At 41.2% G+C, this 21,577-nt stretch overlaps 1 protein-coding gene across 1 annotated transcript; it reads left to right on the top strand.

Annotated features, from left to right (window-relative positions):
• Positions 1–108: 108 nt before the first annotated feature.
• Positions 109–19,698, top strand: Pcp4l1 (Purkinje cell protein 4 like 1). The gene is made up of 3 exons (XM_026380606.1): positions 109–329; positions 17,869–17,923; positions 18,511–19,698. Exons 1-3 carry the CDS (start codon positions 321–323, stop codon positions 18,651–18,653), a joined length of 207 nt encoding a protein of 68 aa, XP_026236391.1. The 5' UTR covers positions 109–320; the 3' UTR covers positions 18,654–19,698.
• Positions 19,699–21,577: the final 1,879 nt, after the last annotated feature.

Below are 21,577 nucleotides of genomic sequence, written 5' to 3'. Positions count from 1 at the left end.
CACTCTTCCGCAGGGGGGCCTCCTATTGGTCAGGCTGGAGGCGGGTACCGAAGCTGACTATAAAAAGTGGGGTCGGCGGAGGCGCTCGGAGAGGCTCTGACAGGACAGGGTCGAAGGGGGATCTCTGGCGGGAAGCTGAACGCTGAGAACAAGGGGTGCAGGCGCGGAAGCAGCGGATCTCCGCGCTTACTCTTTTCTCCTAGTCAGCCGGAGTCTCTGCCTTAGATCCCGGCAACTCTCGGCCGCTGTCCACACATCCCCGAGGGCCCTTCGCCTCACCTGCGCGTGCCGCGCCTGGCGCTCCTAGTCCCGCTGCCGCGATGAGCGAGGTGAGCGGCGCGGCCAGGCCCACCGCGCTCTGGGAGAGGGCTGCAGCGGGGAGAAGACTGCGGCTCGGGGTCCCAGGGAGGTGAGGGAGAGTGCGACACCTTGGAGATTCTCTGGGGGTTTCCATTGCCCCTCTGGGAAAGCTCCCACCTCTGGGCACTGGATTGGATAAGGGAAGGCTTTAAATCTGCCAACTGTGGATGCCCGCTTTTGAGGTGATTTGAATTGGCCATAGAGGGAGGGGACTCTGCTATCGGGGTACTGCCCTCTGCATCTGTTACTGTTCTGAGGTTATTCAGGCTCCTCCTGACCCCTCACTTCACCTATGTCCTTGTCTCCTAGGGTTGTATTACTCCTATATTCCTTATGAGGCAACCAACAAGATTTCCATCCCTGGCCCCCAGGGATGATCACTTTCCCTCTTTTAGGAAGGTGGCATCTTTCACTCATTGTCAGGAATGTTGGAGGGACCATTTCTGACGTTCACAAGCCTTGTAGTGGAGACATGTCCAGTTCCATGGGAGATGTCCCCTTCAAGAGTGGACCTCCTTCTACAATGCTTGTTACATCTATCTTCGAATGGGCTCTATGATGTTCATTGGAGCCAGGTCCAGTCCTTTAACTGATCTAGTCTTTTCAAATAATACTGTCCATGGTGGGGGTCAAAGCAAGACTTTGAAAGACCCCTCCCATTGTCTGACTGTATTTGTAATCTCTTATCCAGGCAGTCTCATATCCTGAAAAAAGGTACCAAGCAAAGTTGGTCTGGATAAGTAACATCACAAGCTTGCTTTCTGCAGTCCTCTTCCTAGCATACAGATCCTTCCTAGCATACAGATTGTGTTCAATCCAGCTTCTCAACTATCTATCAGACCCTAGCTCTATTACTTAGCTATGTGGCCTTAGGCAAATCACACAAATTTTATGAGCTTTGACTTTTTATCTGTAAAATGGGGATAATACAGGTTGTTCTCTGATTAAATGAGACTAAATGGTATAATCAAAGTATACATTATCTATCACAGAGTAGGCACTCAATGTATGTTAGCTATTATCTGTGTGTGTATGTGTGTGTGTTTGTGTGTTCATTTGTCTCTGTTTTCAGTTACAGTATTATAGAAAACTAGCACAAGAATTCCCAAAGATATCATCTTAGTGAAGGTCTCTGGGGCCCAGGTCCCAGTTTAGATACAAAAGATGAAGATTTTCAGTAGGAGCTCTGCTGGCTCCTAAAATTTGTCACCTAGGGAGCCAATTAGTGCCAACTGCTATGTTGTCTTGGTTGCCATGTCCACTAAGTTTATCCTGGAAAATTCAGCTTGTATGGGGGGGCTTAAGAAGAAACAAAGTGGTTTTTAGTCCCTCAGCTGGTTATGACTGTGACTATGGCAGTCCTTCAGAAAGAAAAAGAAAAAGTGGATCAACCTTCTCTCCCCTTGATTTTTTTCAGCTCTAACATGAGCAGAGAGATTTTCTTTGCTCTATTTTCACTGAGGTCTAAGGTTCAAACTACTGCTTCCCACCCCAGTGTTTCTAAATATGAGTTTTAATCCAGTCCATCCCCTGGGAGTTTATCTGAAGGCTATGCCAACTTGAAGATTTGTGTTTGCTTATGCTCTGGGGGAGAAGCGTAAGGCCCTTCTGTAGGACACACTATAAGGGCTAGCATTTAGGGTGGCATTTGGTGAAGTGACAAAGCTGTTTTGTAACAAAGAAAACAATTTGGCTCTTGCTAGGGGAAATAAAGTCTTGAGGCTCTTCTTGACAGTAAGCCTTGGCTATCCCCAATGAAGGGGCTCCGAGAGTAATGAGAGTAGGATCCTTGGATAGGGACTAATTCAGTGTATACAAGACTGGCTAGCCTCCTAGATGTCAGAGCAAACTAGTTCTAACTAGCCATTTAGCTATACATGCTTGCCTCCTAATACAGAGCTAATCCTGACTACAGGGATGAGTATTTATAATATCTTGAAGCAGCCACCTGGGTGTACACAGAGACCAGTTGTCTTTAAACCATATGCCCTAGGGATCTCTGCTTCCCTAGAGGCAAAGACCCAGCCTGTTTTCTTCCTTTTATAAAATCTATGATGAAAAGCGGAAGTGTTGCCCAGAGCTCTGGAGCCCCAGGGAGACTCCAAACTGCTTCATTTCTATCAACCCAGCCCCATGGGTTTCCTCTTTCAGGCTGAAGTGCCCAGGCCAGGAAAGTTCTGTGTACCCTGAATATTATGTAAGTTTCACCTCCCCCATCTGCTTATTTTCTTGCTTTAGAGAAACTGCATGATATTGAGAGAATTTAGAATGTCTTCAAGAGATTCCCATGTCAACTAAAGAATAAAAACTGGGAAGGAATCTCTAGACTTAGAGCAACTAACAGTGTAGGGATTCTGTTGGGGTTACCGGATCTCTAGCTCTGCTTTGCCTTGGTGGCTTTTTGCTGTCACTCAGTACTGCAGCAGAGCATTTCCTTGTAAATGTGTGTACTCATGCACAGAGGAGCTGCAGGGACTCATCTCCAGCTTGTCTACATTCACAGCTGCAAGCAGGACTTGATTGCTGTGAATCACAGTCTGTCTCTTATAGTTTAATAACTTTACCCTAGTTTCAGTGAAGGAGAGAAGGGGAGATGCATTTGGTCCCAAAGGGCTCTTTTCTATAATCCCTTTCATACAGTGTAGCTGGTTGCTTAAAAGCAGAATTGCAGGTTCTTCTGTGATCCTGTTGCATTCTTTATCTGTGAGAAACCTTGTGGGAAGAATCCCTTGGTCCAGCAATCATTCTGCTGAAAAGGGAGTCATGGATTGCTAGGGACAATCCTCTGGGTGTCTGTCCTGTGTTTTGGCTGGCAGGAGCAAGGGACAGATCAACTAGATCATTAGTGGAAAGCTTTTACTTTCTCATTTATTCTTCTTCTTGCTGTCTTCTGGGAATGAGATGTCACACTTTGGGGATCATATTCTTTTTCCTTTGCACATCTGTCTGAATGTGCAACCTCCCCGACAATGGATGTTAGGTCAGAGTGACAATTCTGTTATATCTTCTGTGAGTCAGTTGTTAGGAAACCTAGTAGGGATTTGGAAGAGATCCAAGTTTCTCTCTCTCATTTATTTTATTTATTATTATAGTGGTATTAAATATATAAAATAAGGACTAGCTACTTGTTATTGATAATGCCTTTTATCTCTGGAAATATCTTTCTTCCAAAGTAAGGAAACTAGAACTTGGTTTTTAAGCTTGCTTACCTTTTTCTTGGCCATCAATTTAGGTTGTTGCTTTAGCTGATTTAGCTGCTTGAGCAGGAGCTTCTACTTGGTAGAAATGGATGACTTTTTTATCCTGTGACCTGGAAATATAGTTGACTTTCTCCCAAGTGGTAGCTGTGATCAATTATCCCTTAGAATGTGAACAGCATCCCCTTTTTCCCTTGGTACTGGGGATGTAACCCGGGAGTATTTTATCACTGATTTACATCCCCAGCTCTTTTTTTTTTTTTTAAGAATTTTTTTAGGGGCTGGGATGTGGCTCAAGCAGTAGTGCGCTCGCCTGGCATGCGTGCGGCCCCAGTTCGATCCTCAGCACCACATACAAACAAAGATGTTGTATCCGCCGAAAACTAAAAAATAAATATTAAAATTCTCTCTTCTCTCTCTCTCTTTAAAAAAAAGGATTTTTTTTAGTTATAGATGGACACAATATCTTTATTTTGTTTATTTATTTTTATGTGGTGCTGGGGATTGAACCCACTGGCTTACATGTACAAGGCAAGTACTCTGCCACTGAGCCACAACCCCAGCCCCATCCCTAGCTCTTTTTAATTGAGATTAGATCTCACTAAGTTGCTGAGGGCCTTGCTAAATTACTGAGTCTGCCCTTGAATTTGCCATCTTCCTGTCTCAGCCTCCTGAGTTGCTGGAATTATGGGTGTGTGCCACCATGCCCAGTGGTGTCTCCAGCCCTTTTAATTTTGAGGCAGGGTCTTGCTAAATTGCTCAGTCTTGTCTTGAACTTGCAACCCTCCTATTCCAGTCTCCCAAGTCATTGGGATTATAGGAGTATATCACCATGCCTGGTGCAGAATGTCAAGTTTCTGGGTGCAGGCAACTGTAATAATATGGCTGGAGTCCAAATACACAGATCTGATATATCTTTCATGACTTAATTGATGAATGTGATGGAGATCAGGTTACTTGTGCAGAAGGAAAAGATGGATCAATAATTGTCTCTTCGAGATAGTGGTTCTGTGAATGCCTCCCTCCTTTTTTTTTTCTTTCAACTTTTTAAAATGGTCTTTCATAAGTCTGATTTATTATGGAAAAAGAGAAACTAAGTTTTGCAAAAAATTAAAGATAGAACATTAGATATATTATTTTCCACCAAGATAATCTTAAATAAAATATCAAAACATTTTAGTGATGCCAGGCAAGGTGGCTCATGTCTGTAATCCCAGCGGTCATGGAGGCTGAGGTGAGAGGATTTCGAGTTCAAAACAGCCTCAGCAACTTACTGAGGCCCTAAGCAACTCAGTGAGACCCTGTCTCTAAGTAAAATACAAAAAGGGTTGGGGATGTGACTCAGTGGTTGAGTGCCTCTGAGTTCAATCCCTGGTACCTAAATAAATAAATAAATAAACAAATAAACAAACAAACAAATAAATAATGAAATTTAGTGATATAATTTAAAATTTGTTAAAGAGATATTCTCATTTGGCCCATTATTCTCATTTAAAAGGTGAGGAAACTGATACCCAAACTTATCAAAGTTTACACAGGACTAGAACTGAAACTAGGGCACAGTACAACTGCCTTCTTATCCCAAAAGAACTTTCCTTTGGACCTCTGTAACTTGTTACCCAAATGAATATAGAATCATTTAATTTTCATTAAGTTTTTTTAAATATATTTTTTAGTTGTAGATGGACACAATACCTTTATTTTATTTATTTTTATGTGGTGCTGAGGATTGAACCCAGTGCCTCACTAGGTGAGCATCTACCACTGAGCCATGAACGTGTTAAAGATGCATTTTATAAAAATTGCAAGCAGTTGTGGTTTAATAAACATTAAGAAAGAAAATAGAGATGAGAGACCTATAGGGGATAACATTTATCAATTGGGCACATTTTGATAGATGCCTAGTCACTTTAAAAATGGGTACATTGAGGCTGGAGATGTAGCTTAGTGGTAATGCTTGTCTGGCATGTAAGAGGCCCTGGGTTCAATTCTAGAACAGAAAGAAAAAACAAAGGGTGCATTGAATATACTGGAGTGAAGTAGCTAAACTGATAGGGATGAATGAAAAAGGAAGCCTAGAGGCCATCTTTTAATAGCTTTTTTTGACAGGGGGTAAAAGAGGTTTTTTTTTGTTGTTGTTGTTTGTTTTGTTTTGTTTTACTGGGGATTGAACTCAGTGCCACTCAGCCATTGAGCCACATCTCCAAGCCTATTTTGTATTTTATTTCAGACAGATTCTCACTGAGTTGCTTAGTGCCTTACCATTGCTGAGGCTGGCTTTGAATTTACAATCCTCCTGCCTCAGCCTTCTGAACTGCTGGAATTATAGGCCTGTGCCACCACACCCAACTTTTCATAGCTTTTAAATTCCTTCCTTCCTTCCTTCCTTCCTTCCTTCCTTCCTTCCTTCCTTCCTTCCTTCCTTCCTTCCTTCCTTCCTTCCTTCCTGTCTTTCATTTCATACTGAGGATTGAACATAGGGATACTTTATCACTGATCTACATCCCCCATCCTTTTTATATATTTGAGACAGGGTCTCACTAAGTTACTGAGAGTCTCACTAAATTGCTCAAACTGGCCTTGAACTTGTGCCTGTTACCTCAGCCTCAAAGTTGATGAGAGTATAGGTGTGGGCTACCACACCCAGCCATAGGTTCTTAGTTTTTGATGTCCATCATTGATTCACTTAATTACTTAATTATAGGGTATCAAGAACCAGAAGGAGAAGCTTTCTTTTTGAAATCTAGCACACTATTATGAAAGCAGTTCTCTTAATTGTGTGTGTGTATGTGTGGGGTGCTGGGGATCAAACCCAAGGCTTCACACTTGTTAGGCAAGCATTCTACCACTGAGCTATAGCCCTCTTACTTTTATTTGACTTGGAGAATACAGTGCAGAAAAACAGGGTATCTAAGTAAAATTAGTACGCTTGACAACCAAACAGGCTCTATATACTCTCTGTGTATTCTGTTTTCCTTTATTTGGCCAATTGGCTTCCAAGAAAGGAGTACAAAGCCTTCCAGAGGGAGAAAGCAAAAAGAGGTGGGGAGGAAAGATTGTATTAGACTGTAAGTGATGTACGTAATGAAAGCCTATTGGGATTCCAAAATTTGAAGTGTATGGTTTTCTAAATCCATACTCCAGACCTGCTGCTCATAATGGTTTGACTTGCCTCAGAAATATTTTAGTTGCAAGAGTAAGTGAAGTCAGAAGCAGATTCAAACTACTTTTTGCAAAAAATCTGCATCCCTTAAAAGTGCTTTTATACAAGTGTTTAGAAACCTAGACCTTGTCAGTTTCTCCATACTGATCAGGCTCACCAAATCCTGATTTTCTACATCCCTCTGGGCTGACTCCTGAAGGCATGCCCACCTAGGTTTCCCAACCCCCACCTGGGGAAAAGAGGTGCCATTTACCATTCTGTTGTCCTTGGTGCTGCTTTCCTCCCACACAAAGCCCTCCAGCTGAGTGTTTGCCTTGTAGGCTGTGGGGGGATTAATGCATTTATTTTAGGACATTAACACCAGGGGTGGGATGCACATTGAAGATTATAGTAATAAGTGATGCTTTGGCACTACTCTCTCCCCCATTTCTTATCCCCCAGTATGGGGTAAAGGCACAGCTCCAAGCCGTGTGCAAAGTATCACAAATAACCACTCATTAAATTGTGGCAGCCCATGCTGGGGGGATTGGGCTGGGGTTGTTGACTCACTGCATACCATGAGCTGGCATGGATAAGGAATTCTGCCTCTGACTTCAGTGGGGGTACTTCTATTCCAGTAAACAGGGTGGGGTGGCTAAGGGAAGAGGGACAAACCAGGGGCTTGGGAGTTAAAACTGTTTCAGTTCTATTATTTTCTTGGGAAATCACCAAGATGTAGAGCATCTGGGTTATATTCCATATACTAGGGGAGGATTGTGTATCTGTGGAACCTGGAGTAAGGATTCCTAATTCTTTTTCTGTTATTATCTTGAGGGTGACCTTGAACAAGTTTCTGACACTGTTTGAGGACTGCAGCTGGTTGCTGCACTGAAAGAATTGAAACAGTTCCAACAGTGCTCCAAAAACAGCAGTCTAGGGTCATCCAGGGGCACCAGGGGATCCCAGATGCCTCTATAAGTTCCTTTAGCAGTGACTTTCATTTAACATTGTAGAATAATATGTCAACAGGGATAAAAGAGTCCCTGGGAGGCAGTGGGGTAGAAAACCTCTTTGTAACCATTTGGAAGTATCCACTAATTCTTGTTCTGCTTCACTTCTTGCATCTCTAGAGCAAGTAGGGATTTTATGAAGCTTAGGATTTAAGTCCATACAAAGGCAAGAAAAGGGTCTTTTTAAGGCTCATATTTAGAATTTTTAGGATTCAAACTCTTTTAAGGTTCTCTGCCCTGGCCTGTAGGACAGGAGGATTCTGAGTACCTGTACTTATTTTTTTTTAAATTTTTTTCTTTCTTTTTAAAAAAATATTTATTTATTTTTAGTTGTAGTTGGGACAATACCTTTATATATTTTATATGTGGTGCTGAGGATCGAACTCAGGGCCTCACACGTGCTAGGTGAGCATTCTACCACTGAGCTACAACCCCAGCCTCCCTGAACTTATTTGTACCCAATAGCCTGGCCCAGGGACCCTGCCTGGCTACTAGCTGGCTGTATTTGGCTACCCACCAGCTTACAAAATAAGCAAAAAAATGGAAAAAGGAAAAATGTGTTTTATGCAGTTTGATCAAACTGGGGAAAATCTTCAAAGCTGGCTTCGATTAAAACTTATCATCCTGTCAGTGTGACTCTGGTTATTTTGGAGCAACAAGCGTGTAGCCTAACCTCTTCCCCTGAGAGGCAACAGTACTTCCAGTAACATACTCATCTAAACTGCCAGTAATCGTGGCAGTATCAGTATGTATTCATCATGTGTTTTCATTTGCACAGCATCCAAACTATGTTATGCAAGTGTACAGGGTATAGTTGACCCGGGTATAATGAAGTGAACCCTGTTCCTGTTTATTGCTGCTCTTAACAATCTGTGATCCCTCTTTAAAGAGTTCCATGATTTAAAGAGTACAGGGAAAACTGGGTGGTTTACCCTCCCCAAGATTAATTTTAACCCACTGCTTGGAGCAGGCAGGGGTAATGTTATCTTCCCTCTTCTGGTGACAATGGTTGCTGTGGTAACACCATTAAAGAGGAAAGCAACAAAGGAAGAAAGAAATGCAGCGGGAGGAGGGAGCAGGGTGCATCAGGCCTAGAGTTATAGGGTGACTGTTTTCCCATTAGTGGCAGCAGGGAAATAACACCTGAGATGCTGTTTTGACCATCTGTAGGTGCTTTGCCAAGACAATACTAACTTGTGGGGCAAGGAACAGACTTACATAATCATCTTTGTGATACTAGGGAGGACAAAAGTTCTTGATCAAGGAGATATGATTTATTTGCTTCTAAGCACTAATCTCTTTCTGTCTTCTATAACTGAAAAAAAAAAAGAAGAAGAGAGAGATAGAAGAAAAAGTGTCTATGAGCTTCCAAAGGTTTAGAGCCATTCTCAGCATTTTGGAGGACAGGACAGATACTGGGAAGATAGGAGATTGTTTTTCTTGGGATTAGTTTAGAGTAAAAGATCATTTAGTAAGGTTCTTTGGTTGCAGAATAAATCCCAAGGACCCTTAGAGCAATCCCAGCTATTCAGCACCATTTAGTAAAGGTCTACTCTGTGGTAATTCTACTTTATTGTTGTTGTTCCCTGGGATTGAACCCAGATGTGTTCTACCACTGACAGCCCTTTTTATTTTACATCTCCAGCCTTATTTATTTATTTAGGGTACCAGGGATTGAACTCAGGGACACTCAACCACTGATCCACATCCCCAGCCCTATTTCATATTTTATTTAGAGATAGGGTCTCACTGAGTTGTTTAGTGCCTCATTTTTTTTTTTTTTTTTGCTAAGGATGGCTTTGAACTTATGATCCTCCCTCCTCCCTTTTCAGCCTCCCATGCTGCTGGAATTATGGGCAAGCACCACCATGCCTGACTCCTTTTTATTTTTTATTCTGAGACAGGGTCTTATTAAATTTCTTAGGGCCTTGCTAAGCTGGTGAGGCTGGCCTCAAACTTGTGATCCTCTTGCCCTGGCCTGCCAGTCTCCAGGACTACAGCTGTAATGTTAGTGCACCTGGTGGTAACTCTACTCTTTTTGTTTTGCTTTGTTTTGTTTTGATTTCAAGTTGCTGAGGTTGACTTAAAACTTGCAATCCTCCTGCCTCAGCCTCCAGAGTCGCTAGCAATACAGATATTTGCCACCATGCCCTGCTAACTCCATGCTTGATCCCAGTACTTTAACCGTGCAGTATCTCCAGTAACTTGACCTAGACTGTTTGTTTGTTTTTCCTTCCTGTATTGGGGATTGAACCCAGAACCTTTTATATGCTGAGCATAGAGCTATGCTTACATTCAACCCAGGGTTATATTACTTCAGAATAATAACTATTTTAATACATTCTAGGCACTTTATATATTTTTCCTCTACTATTTTTCACCTTTTAAAATAGATATTATCTCTCTTCTGCAAATAATCAATCTGAGCACAGCAAGGCTTACTAATTTATCCAATGTCACACAATTATAAGTGGCAGAGCTGGGATTTGAACAGATAGTCTATGCAGCTGTAGGATATGAATTGTGATCTGTTTGACTTCACTGACATTCCAGAAATTTAAAGTCTGAGAAAATACTAATTCATATAAACAAATATCTATTGAATACCTTACCATGTGCAAGATATGGGTTGTAGTTTTTATAGGTGGCACACAAATAAATAAAATATATGGACTGTGCTTTCAATGAAATGAAGTCTGGAGGGGTGCTGAAGGTAGGGAAGGAGAAATAAGACATAATAATTAGAGGGAGGAGGAGGGGAGAACCAGGATCAGTACTAGGGAATGAAACTGACCAAATTGTTATTATGTGCACATATAAATAAGTGACAAATCCACTATTATGTATAATTATAATGCATCAGTTTAAAAAAAATACAATAACTCGCCAGGTGCAGTGGTGCATGCCTATAATCCTAGGGACTATGGAGGTTGAGGCATGAGAATTGCAAGCTTAAGGCCAGCTGCAGCCACTTAGTGAGGCCCTAAGCAATTTAGCAAGACCCTGTCTCAAAATGAAAAAGGAATGGGGTCCTTTTTTACAGGTAATATGAATTCTACTTTCTAAGAAGACCTTCCTTTCACCCTCAGCACTTTTTCAGGTATATATGCTGAAGGGAAGAAAAGCAAGGACCTGGCTTTTTTTTTTTTTTTTTTTGGTATGGGGGATTTAAGCCAGGAGCACATGGTATTGAGCCCCATCCCCAGCTCTTTTCATTTTTTATCTTGACATGGGATCTCAATAAGTTGTTGAGGTCCTCACTAAGTTGCTGAGGCTGGCCTCGAATTTGCAATTATCCTGCCTCAGCCTCTCAAGTCACTGGGATTATAAGTGTGAGCTACCAAACCCGGCTAAGACCTGGCTTCTGATACCTTCCCCACAACCTCTGAACTAGCCACAGAGTGGATGCCCAGAGCAGTGATCTGGGATAGAAATGCCATTCTGTGCCGTTCAATATGATAGCCACTAACCACATATGGCTATTTAACTTAAATCTTATGTAATAAAATAAAATTATAAATTTATTTCTCAATTGTACTAGCTCCATTTTAAAGTACACGATAGCCACATGTGCCTGGTGGATATCATAATAGTGCAAATATAAAAGCTTTCTAGCACTGTAGAAAGTTACAGTACAGGGGTCTGCAAACTTTTTCTTTAATGGGCTAGAAAGTCAAAATATTTTTGACTTTGTGGAACTATGTTCTCAACTCTACTGCTTAGTGCCAAAGCAGTCATATGTAATATGTGAACAAGTAGGCATAGCTGCATTCCAATAAAACTTAATTTACAATAACAGGTTGCAGACCCAATTTGGCCTGTGAGTTGTGGTTTGTCAATCTCTGAATTGGATAGTGCTGGTATAAAGTATAATTTGGTATTAAGTAATAGGTACAGATGAGATCATCTAGGAAGTAATAGGTAGAGATGAGATCATCTAGGAAGAGAGAACAGAAGAGGACTTATCCTCAATCTTAAGAATCTGTAACCCTTAAATGTTGGACAGAAGAATCCAGAAAGGTAGGAGAAAATCCAGGAAAAAACTAGGATATCTCAGAAGCCAAGCAAGGAGTATGTGTTAAGGCAGGGGGAGTAGTCAAGAGTCTACTCAAATGGAGCTGAAATTTTTGCATTCAATTTAGTATCATGGAAAATACTGGTTATTTAAAGGAGAGTCATTAGTTGAGCATGATGTCCACTTTAATCCCAGTGACTGGGCAATCTGAGAGGCAGGAGAATCACAAGTTAGAGGTCAGCCTGGGCAATTTTATAAGACCATGTCTCAAAGTGAAAGATAAAAAGCGCTGGGTATGGTGGTGCATGTCTGTAATCCTAGCAGTTTGAGAGGTTGAGGCAGAAGGATCTGAAGTTGGAGGACAGCATTCGCATCCTAGTGAGCTCCTCAACAACTTAAAGAGAAACTGTTTCAAAAAATAAAAAGGACTAGGGATATAACCCAGTGGTAGAGCACCCCGTATTCAATCCCCAGTACTACAATAAATAAATAAATAGTACTGGGGATGTAGCTCAGGGGTAGAATGCCCCTAGATTCAATCTCTAGTACTGGAGAAAAAAATCTGAATACAAATTTTCCCTACTCCACAACTCAGGGCCTATGCACATGCTAGGCAAGCACTCTACCACTGAACTATATCTTTTTTTTTTTTAAGTTGTTGATGGACCTTTATTTTTATTTATTTGTATGTGGTGCCAAGAATCAAACCCAGCAAATGCACTTACAATGAGCCACAACCCCAGACCCTGAACTATATCTTTAACCCTTGATTCAAGTTCTTTGTCAGATATGTAATTTGTAAATATTTCTTCCTGTCTATAGCTTGTCCCTTCATTCTCTTAGGAGTGTCTAAGAGTGGTTCTTAATTTTTCAATTTATATTTTTTTCTTTTATGAGTTGTGTATTTGGTATATCTAAGAAATTTTTACCTACCCCAAGGTTGCAAAGATTTTTTCCCTACTTTTTTTCTAAAAGTTTTATAGTTTAAGGTGTGTAGGGTTTTTTTTGTTTGTTTGTTTGTTTTTTTTGGTATTAGGAATTGAACCCCAGGAACAGTTAACCACTGAGCCATATTCTCATCTTTTGTATTTTATTTAGAGACAGGGTCTCATTAAGCTTTTAGGACCTTACTAAGTTGCTGAAGCTAGATTTGAACTTGAGATCCTCCTGCCTCAGCCTCCTGAGCCACCAGGATTACAGGCATGTGCCACTATGCCCAGCTAGTATAAGGTTTTATATCTATTTTGAGTTAATTTTTGTATAAGATTCAAGGTATGGCTTGAGGTGGGCCTTTTTTTGTTTTGTTTGTTTTCTTCTGCATATGGCTGCTCAATCATTTCAGCACTGTTTGTTGAAAAGATCTCTCTAACCTTTTAATATTGTTGTCCCCCAAAACTGAGTCCTAGACCTGCTTCTTTATATTCTACTGGTACTCAAAAAGGAATTCAGATTGAGAAAGCGTTTCTTTTCCTTTTTTCTTAAAGAGGGGGAGAGGCTTTATATATAAGAAAGTGGAGGTCAAGATTCCTGGGGAGGAGAAAGGGGATAGGATCTAGAGCTCAGATGGAAGAACAAGATCTCATCTGAATGTTAATAAATGTCCTAGGAGGAGGTGGACAGGGCAAATGTATAGTGCTTCCTCTTTTTTTTTTTTTTTTTTTTTTTAAGAAGTGGGAGTAAATCAAAAAGGTAAATACTCTTGGAGGACATACTAAAGAATAAAAGGATGTTGCTGTATTATGTTCCTTTCTATAGTTTTAAAGCCTAAAAGGGTGATGTGGTGGGGGGATACTCCTAAGATGTTGGGCTTTACCTCTGTCTTCCCTACGAGAAAGGAGTTGAAGAAGATACAAACTTTGAGTTGAAGAAGATACAAAAGCATACTCATGGAGAATTGGCAACTACTGCCTAGATGATGGAATGGAACATTGGTATACATCAGATCCCAAGGTGAGCAGGAAAGGGATACAGGAAGGTAGGCAAGGAAAGAAACTAAGGCCCTCTAGGGAAAGGCAAGTGTTGATGGGCCTCACTGTTGCTAATTAGTGTTTGGTATGTATTAAGAAGTAAGAAACATTTAGTCCTGTGTGGGCAATGAGGCTGAACTGAACCAAGCTCCAAGCTCACTAGAAGCTTGTAATAATAGGTTTGAATGTAAGCAAGGGAGTCATGTGAAATGGAAAGCAATGGGATGATACTATATGTAGAGTTTTCAGATGCTGCGGGGATAGGATTTTGTCCTGTGAGTGAAGAACTTACACATAAGCTAGGACTGTCCCCCAGGGGTCAGCCTAGTATGTGTAAGGAGGCCCACAGAGCACACATCAGGGTTAGAGCAGTCATCTGTCAGGTATGGTGTGGGATTAAGTTTTCACATAACACTTAAGATTGGTCCATAATGGGAGAACAGGATTCAGTTCTTTATGTTCTCTGTGTCGTGTATATGAAGAAAGTGTTGAGGACTGGGGATTGAGAGGCCAGGCCTTGGGTTCAGCTACCTGACTGTGGGAATGGAATAAAACCATGATTCTTAAGACTCCTTTCTATCTGGGAATTGCTGTGCTGAGTGGGAGAATTTGTGTAGTCAGATCAGTCTCACACACGACATCTTCCTCAAGTGTGCACACATTGACCCATGCTTTTGGTTGGAGATCTTCAGAAATAGTGTAGCATAATGTTCAAGAGCCTGGACTCTTAAGCCAGACTACCTGGCTTCAAATCTTGGTTTCGTAACTTCTTAGCTCTATGACCTTAGGCAAGAAAATTAACATCTTTTGACCTCAGTTTCCTAATCAGTGAAATGAGTATAATAACAACATCTATTTTATGAGACTGTTAAAAATGATTCAGTGTGTTTTAAAAGTGCACAGAAAGTGATGAGCACAAAGTATTATACATGTGATCATTAGTAAAATAAGTGAGGTAATGTTCTAAACTCCTTGATTTTTACCAGTTTCTCTACTTGGATTCCCTAAGGAGAAGGAAGGATTTGCTAAACCATTTCACTGTTGTTGTTTCTGATCAGAAAAGCCTAATATTAGAAGAAGTGGAATAGCACTGAGAAGTCTGTAATCTGTATCTGCCTAGAATGAGGGGTTGAGAGAGGATGAGAAATACTGATCTGTATAGCTTTTGTGAGTTAGCATCACTCCTCCAGAGATGTGAGTTTTTTTAAAAGGTACTCTTACAGACAGTTTGGTCTCTGGTTTATGCAGAGTGGACTTCCATGCCTCCTTAGTTTACCTGAAGTATGGCTAGTCTGATGGCCTGTACATGGACATACCAGAGAACCTCAATTTATCTAAAATTGCAGAATTTCTGGAAAATGAATAAGAAAGTTGAGTCAAAGTCCAGGAATTAATGAAGGAATGAGTACCAAATAAGTGGTGAGAGACAACCTCAGCAAGTTGCAAACAACTAAAGCCAGTGTCCACAGTGGCTATTTTGAGAACTGACTAGAGAGAATGGAGGGAGGAGGAGCAGGAGGTAGAAGCTCTAGCACCCTGCTTTTCAACAGAAGGTGTAAGGGGCATTCTGAGCATTAGGAGTTTTCTTCTCCTTACAACACACTTTTCTGTCATCCCCAGTGGAGACCCTTGCTCTTTCATAAATTTAACCCAAATGGATCTGGGATTCCTGGAAAGCCAGATGGCAACTGAGCCACTGTTTCATTCCAGGGATAGAAATCTCAAGAGAGGCTCAGGAAGTGGGGCAGCTGGCAGGGAAAGTGGCTGGCTGGGTGGTTCAATCCTGACACATTCTTTATTAAAAGAATTCTCAAGGTCAGCTGATATAAGAAAATTTGAGGAAACAGCCACCTGAGAAGAGATATTTAGAATGGGAATCCAGATTTTTTTCCTTCAAAGGGGAGGGGTGGGAAGAGGGAGAAGAGTTGATGGATTAAGGCAACAGGTTTAGAGTCAAACGGATAATGGTTAAAGCAAAGATCAGAGAGTCAGGGATTTTCTGATAATAGAGAAAGGAGGATTTGAAGTGAGTGATCATGGAACTGTAGAACTTGCCTCTTGACCCCTGACCCTCTTGTCTGGACAATTGGCTGTTATCCTATTACTGCACATCCATCTATGTCATATTTTTTTCAGTGTGGACTAAACTTTTTTTAAAATTTTTTATTCTTTTTAGTTATACATGACAATAGAATATATTTTGATATATATCATTACATACATAGAATATAACTTCCCATTTTTGTGGTTGTACATGATGTGGAGTCACACTGTGAACATAGGAAATTTATGTCCCATTTTCATTCTACTGTCTTTCCTGTCCCATCCCCGTCCCCCCCCCCCAGCCCGTGAACTTCCACTCCCCCACCCCTATGCCTATTGTGATTCAGCATCCACATATCAGAGAGAACATTTGGCCTTTAATTTTTTGGATTAACCTCTTTTGGGGGGCTATATACATCCCTTTATTTTATTTATTTAATATTTGTTTTTTTAGTTGTAGATGGACACAACACAATGCCTTTATTTTTATGTGGTGCTGAGGATCGAACCCGGGTCCCGCCCGTGCTAAGCGAGCGCTCTACTGCTGAGCCATAATCCCAGCCCTATTCATCCCTTTATTAAAATTTTGTTTTGAGACACTGAGTTGCCCAAACTGACCTTAAACTTGTGATCCTTCTACCTCATCCTCTGGAACAGCTGGGATTACAGGTGTGTGCCACTGTGCTTAGCTTACTTTTCTCTCTGAAATTTCTTCACTAAAATTTCTCTTGTCAATGTCACAGTGATCACCACAAAGAAAGACTCAGTGGTCAATCTCAGTCTTCATCTTATTTGGCTTACTGAGAATTTGGCATAGTTAAGCACTCTCTTTTTCCTGAAATATTTTCTTCACATGGTTTCCACTTTACTCTAATCTCTTGGCTTCTTTCCTACCTTACTTCTTTTCAGTTCTCTTTGTTGATTTTTGTTCATTTCTGCAGCTCTAATCACTGGAATGCCTCAGGATTTGATCCTTTATCTTCTCTAACTGAACTTACTCCTTTGGTGATCTCATTCAGTCTCATGACTTTAAATCCATCCATATGTTAATAACTCTCTAGCTTATATCTCCAGCCCAGACTCTACACTTAAACTCATCTTGAATATACATTGCTTATAAAAACATCTCCAGGATAATTAATAGACATCTCAAACTTGTTCAAAAACAAACTGGTGATCCTCTCATTAAAACCTGTTCCTTTTCCTGGCTTCTCCATCTCAGGAAATGGCAACTCCATGTTTTTCAGGTTATCAGGCCAATATTTTGAAGTTATCCCTGACTTTTCTTTATCACAATGCCACTTAGTCAACAATTCATGTTGGTCATAAGTTGAAAATACATCCAAGACCAACTACTTGCTACCTCTATTGTCAGCATACTGATTCAAGCTACCGTCATATCTTGCTTGGTTTTCTGCAATAACCTCCTAACAGGCATATCTGCTTCCTCCCTCATGCCCCTTTTGTGTCAGTTGAAGGTCTCCAATGGCTTCCCATCTCACTTGTGGTAAAAGTCAAACTCCCTAAAAGGACTTCCAAGGCACTACATCATCTGCTTCCAGCCCCAGTTAGCTCTGACTTCATCTCCATCTATTTCCCACCTTCCTCCTCCCTCTCTCCTCTTCAGCTACACTGGTCTCTTGCTATTTCTCAAATAGGCTAATCATACTTCCTCCCCAGCACCCTTGAAAGCTCTTGCCATTGATAAAATAAACTTTACTCCCTCATCTCCTTCAGCCCTTTGCTCAAATGCCATCTTGCAAGTGACTTTTCTTGATGACTCTATGTCAAACTGTTCTCTATTCTCCCCAGCATTCATTATCTTTCTTCCCTGCCTTTTCCCTATAAATCTTACCACCACCCAACATCATCATCATTTATTTATTTGTTGGAGTATATTCTTAAACTCCATAAGGGCAGGGTTTCTTTGTTTGTTTTGTCCTCTATGATTTCTGTAGCACCAATAAATATTCATTTGATAAATTTTTTGATAATTTTTCTTCTGTTCTTAATCTTAAGACCTACTTCTTCCAGAGACTAAGGGAATGCAACAGAGCTTAGGTATACCAAAGTGATCTAAAGGGATGGTACTTTAATACTTCCATGAATATCTGATATCCTGATTTTTTTCCAGCTTAACACCAAAACATCTCCAGGAAGCAACCAGGCATCTGGCCCAGAAGAGAAAGGTGAGTGGGGTTGGGCTAGGCAGTTTGTAGAGCTAGTGAAGGTGGGAACATGAAGACAAGTAGAGCTGCAAATCTGGAAGCACCTAAGGCCAGATGTCAATGGAATAAAAATGTGAAAAAATGGGCCAAAGGTCTATGTTAAAACTACTATCATCTATAGGCTTCTTTCTACTTTTTACTAAAAAGTAAACCTATCAGTATTTCCTCTTTGATTTTAGAAACTAGGTCAGAAGTTGTTGGGGTGGCAGGAGAAATATCAGTCTCTGTCTCCATTGGAAATTGAGGAAAAACTGGGGAAAGTGAATTTTGGGACTTGAACTATAGGATTGAGGAATAAGTAATGATAGGAGACATTTGTCATTTGGTTCAAAAACAGCAAAGCTTCAGTAACTATTGCTGACTCCCAGACTTGGTACCTTGACTCAAACCTCTTGGAGAATCATCAGGCATTCATAGTCCTAGAAAAGACTGGGGTCTACCCCAAAGAGTGTAGCACAAAATGGACCTTACCCACTATATTTGGAGCTTGGAAGAAAAGGCTAGAATAAGCAGGTTATTTCATTAACGTATCTCCCAACTATCCACAGGGAAAGCTGGCAGTGTCAAGAAGTCTGAGGAGGAGGAGGAGATTGACATTGATCTGACAGCACCAGAAACAGAGAAGGCTGCCCTCGCCATTCAGGGCAAGTTCCGACGATTCCAGAAAAGGAAAAAGGATCCCAGCTCTTGAATGGCTAGCCTAGCCCTTTACCCTGCTACCTTCTTTCCCTTTCTCTGTAGCCCTGACTCCCATGTATCTTGTCCCTCTATCCCTCTGGCCTCTCACTGAGGCAAGTTCAACCTTTAAATATTCTTTTCTCTGACCCTCTTGAGACATCACAGCAGTAGAGATACAGGGACACAGACAAGATGAAGATTTCAGTTGGCAGCCACTTGCCAAAGGGTGGATCAGTTTCTCCTTGGGCTCAGGCTCTCTCATTAGTGCCTATGCTTGCCCTGTGGGGTTGGAAAACAGAGGCTTTGAGGTAGAATGGACCCCACCCCTCAATGATATGGGAAGGAGGAAAAAAACTTCAGAGTAGGGTGTCCAAGGGTAGGTGTATGCACTGTTCTGCCAGTTGTAACATTCATACTTAAAGTAGCATTTCTTTCCCGTTCAGATTATTCTGCACCAAAACCTCCAACCTCCCTCCTATGATCAAAGCCACAATGGGAACTTGAGCTTCCCTTTCTCTCCTGGTGGCCCTAAATCAAACAGCTTACTACATTAGTGCATGCTGAGTAGATTAGTTCCAAGGAAGGGAGACTGGGAGTGGTAGAGGATTGGAAAAGTTTCCTTCATCTTTCAGTCTAAGACCACAAAAGGCACAGGCAGAAGAGGTCCTAAGGAGCCATAGGCAGGGGAATGAGGCGGAGGGTGGATTAGAGAGGAAAGAAAAGTGAAGAAGGGGAAGTCTCTGAAGCCACAAGTTATTGTCAGTAAAAGTGTACTACCTGAAGGATTCCTGGGGCTTTGCTAACCTGCCTACCTCTAACCCCCCAACTCTAGACATCCCCAGAAGCCACAAGAGGCATGTGACCCCTGTAGTTCCCCCTTGCCCCACTGTGGAGTCAGGGCAGAAATGAAATAGCCACTCTGTGATTTTAGCATGTTTAATAATTGTAACAACAACGATAATAAAAAGGCCTCAAGTTGGGGCCATTTAACTCTATTAGTGTTTTTGTCTTGGAGGAATGTGAACTTAAGCCTGAACTGGCCCCAGGGAGAATGGTAGAGCAACTGCATGGATTACATGGTGACACAGAAACCAACACTGGCTGAATAGTTTTCAGGGTGAAGCCAGTTCTGCCTTCCTTCTCCTGACCTTGCCCTCACCTTGATGTGCCTCCCACATTGTGTCTGCTGCTTTCACCACCCACAGTGTGCACCTGCAGGGAGTTCATCTTCCTGTACTCCTGCCAGTCAAGAGCAAACCTGGTACATATCACTCTGAAAACAAAACTAGTCTTCCTTGCTCCCTATCCCCAAATGACCTATCCTGCTTGTTCTTCCTCCCACATTCTCCCTTCTTCTACCAGTGTTTATCAAACTTAAGGGAAGCTAACAATGATTACGGTCACTAGAGAGCACCAGTGTTACACAGAAGAGTTCAAATCACAAATGAAGTAAAATGACTATACATTGAAACTAGAAAGCAAATGATTAAAGATTGAGGGGAAAAAAGATCTATTCTTGCTGTCACTTCTTTTTTTAAACTTACCATTTTTAGCTTTTTTTTTTTTTTTTTTTTTCAGTACTGGGAATTAAACCCAGGGGCACTCTACCACTGAGCTCTATCCCCAGCCCATTGTATTTTTTATTTTGAGATAGGGTTTTGTTAAGTTGCCCAGGCTAGCCTGGAACTTGTGATCCTCCTGTCTCAGCCTCCTGAGCGGCTAAGATTTACAGGCATGCATCATTATGTCTAGTTCATCTCAACTATTTTTTTTTTTATCTATCCAGTTCAGTGGTATTAAATACATTCACAATGTTGTGCAACCTTCACTACTATCTCCATGGTACTTTTCATCTTGTACAACTGAAATGTTTCAACAATAATTCCCTGTTCTCTTTCTTCCCAGTCTCTAGAAAACACTGTCTCATTCCCTGTCTCTAAGATTTCCCCTTACTTCTTAGTATTTATACTTCCCTTCTTGATTCAAGAATATAGAAGTCAAAACCAAATAGCAAGCCAGGCATGGTGGCACATGCCTGACATACCAATGACTTGGGAAACAGAGGCAGAAAGATTGCAAGTTTCAGGTCAGCTTAAACAACTTAGACCCGGACTCAAAAAATAAAAAGGTCTGGGGATGTAGGTCCGTGGTAGAGCACCCTGGGGTTTAATCCCCAGAACTGCAGAACAACAACAACATATAGCAGGTATGAATAAGAAACAAAGGACAATATCACTGGAATGCAAACTTTACCCCAAAGTGTATCCATGCCTAGCAAGCCTATAACATTTTAGGAGAATTAAAGAGTGATTCATGGGAAGGCCATATGTAAAAGGCGGTACCTCCCTCCTCCTGATGCTAGAGAAAAGGAAGTTTACTGTTATATTTGGACTATGTTCTGAGTGCAGTATAGGAATGATAGTGGCCTTTAGTTCCAGCCTCTTAGGCAAATACGAGAATAACTTTATTGCTACACCTTGTGTATTCCAGCATATTCTAGTAAAATAGGAGTATTTCCTGTTCCCTTATCCCATGGATGAGATGAGAATTAACTGGTGCTGTACCTTAGTCTTTGCCTATGGTCAGACTAAATTGCTCCTTCTTATTAGAGCCTTGGGCTCTTGAGAGTTGGCTGTTGCTAAGGCAAGGATGGAGTTCTCTGTCACCAGCCCCTTTCTATAGTATCTTCTGCTTGCGGGATCTCCACTGATTTGTTCCTTGCCACACTGATCTGGAGCATATTGCTGAAATGATTTTTCCCCTCACCATCTCTTGCTCCAAAAAGGTTATGTTTATCCTCATGCATATTTTTAAATTAAGTCCTTAGTAATAAACACATAGTCATTACTTTGGGAAGGATGGGTTTGACCAAAAGAGAGCCTTGGGCATTGTTATGGTTTGGATATGAGGTATCCTCCAAAAGCTTCCATTTTAATG

Source organism: Urocitellus parryii, chromosome 11, assembly GCF_045843805.1.
Source record: "Urocitellus parryii isolate mUroPar1 chromosome 11, mUroPar1.hap1, whole genome shotgun sequence".
In the NCBI taxonomy this organism is placed as follows: domain Eukaryota; kingdom Metazoa; phylum Chordata; class Mammalia; order Rodentia; family Sciuridae; genus Urocitellus; species Urocitellus parryii.
Note: the sequence above shows the minus strand (reverse complement) of the source record. Positions and strands in the feature narration are given on the sequence as shown.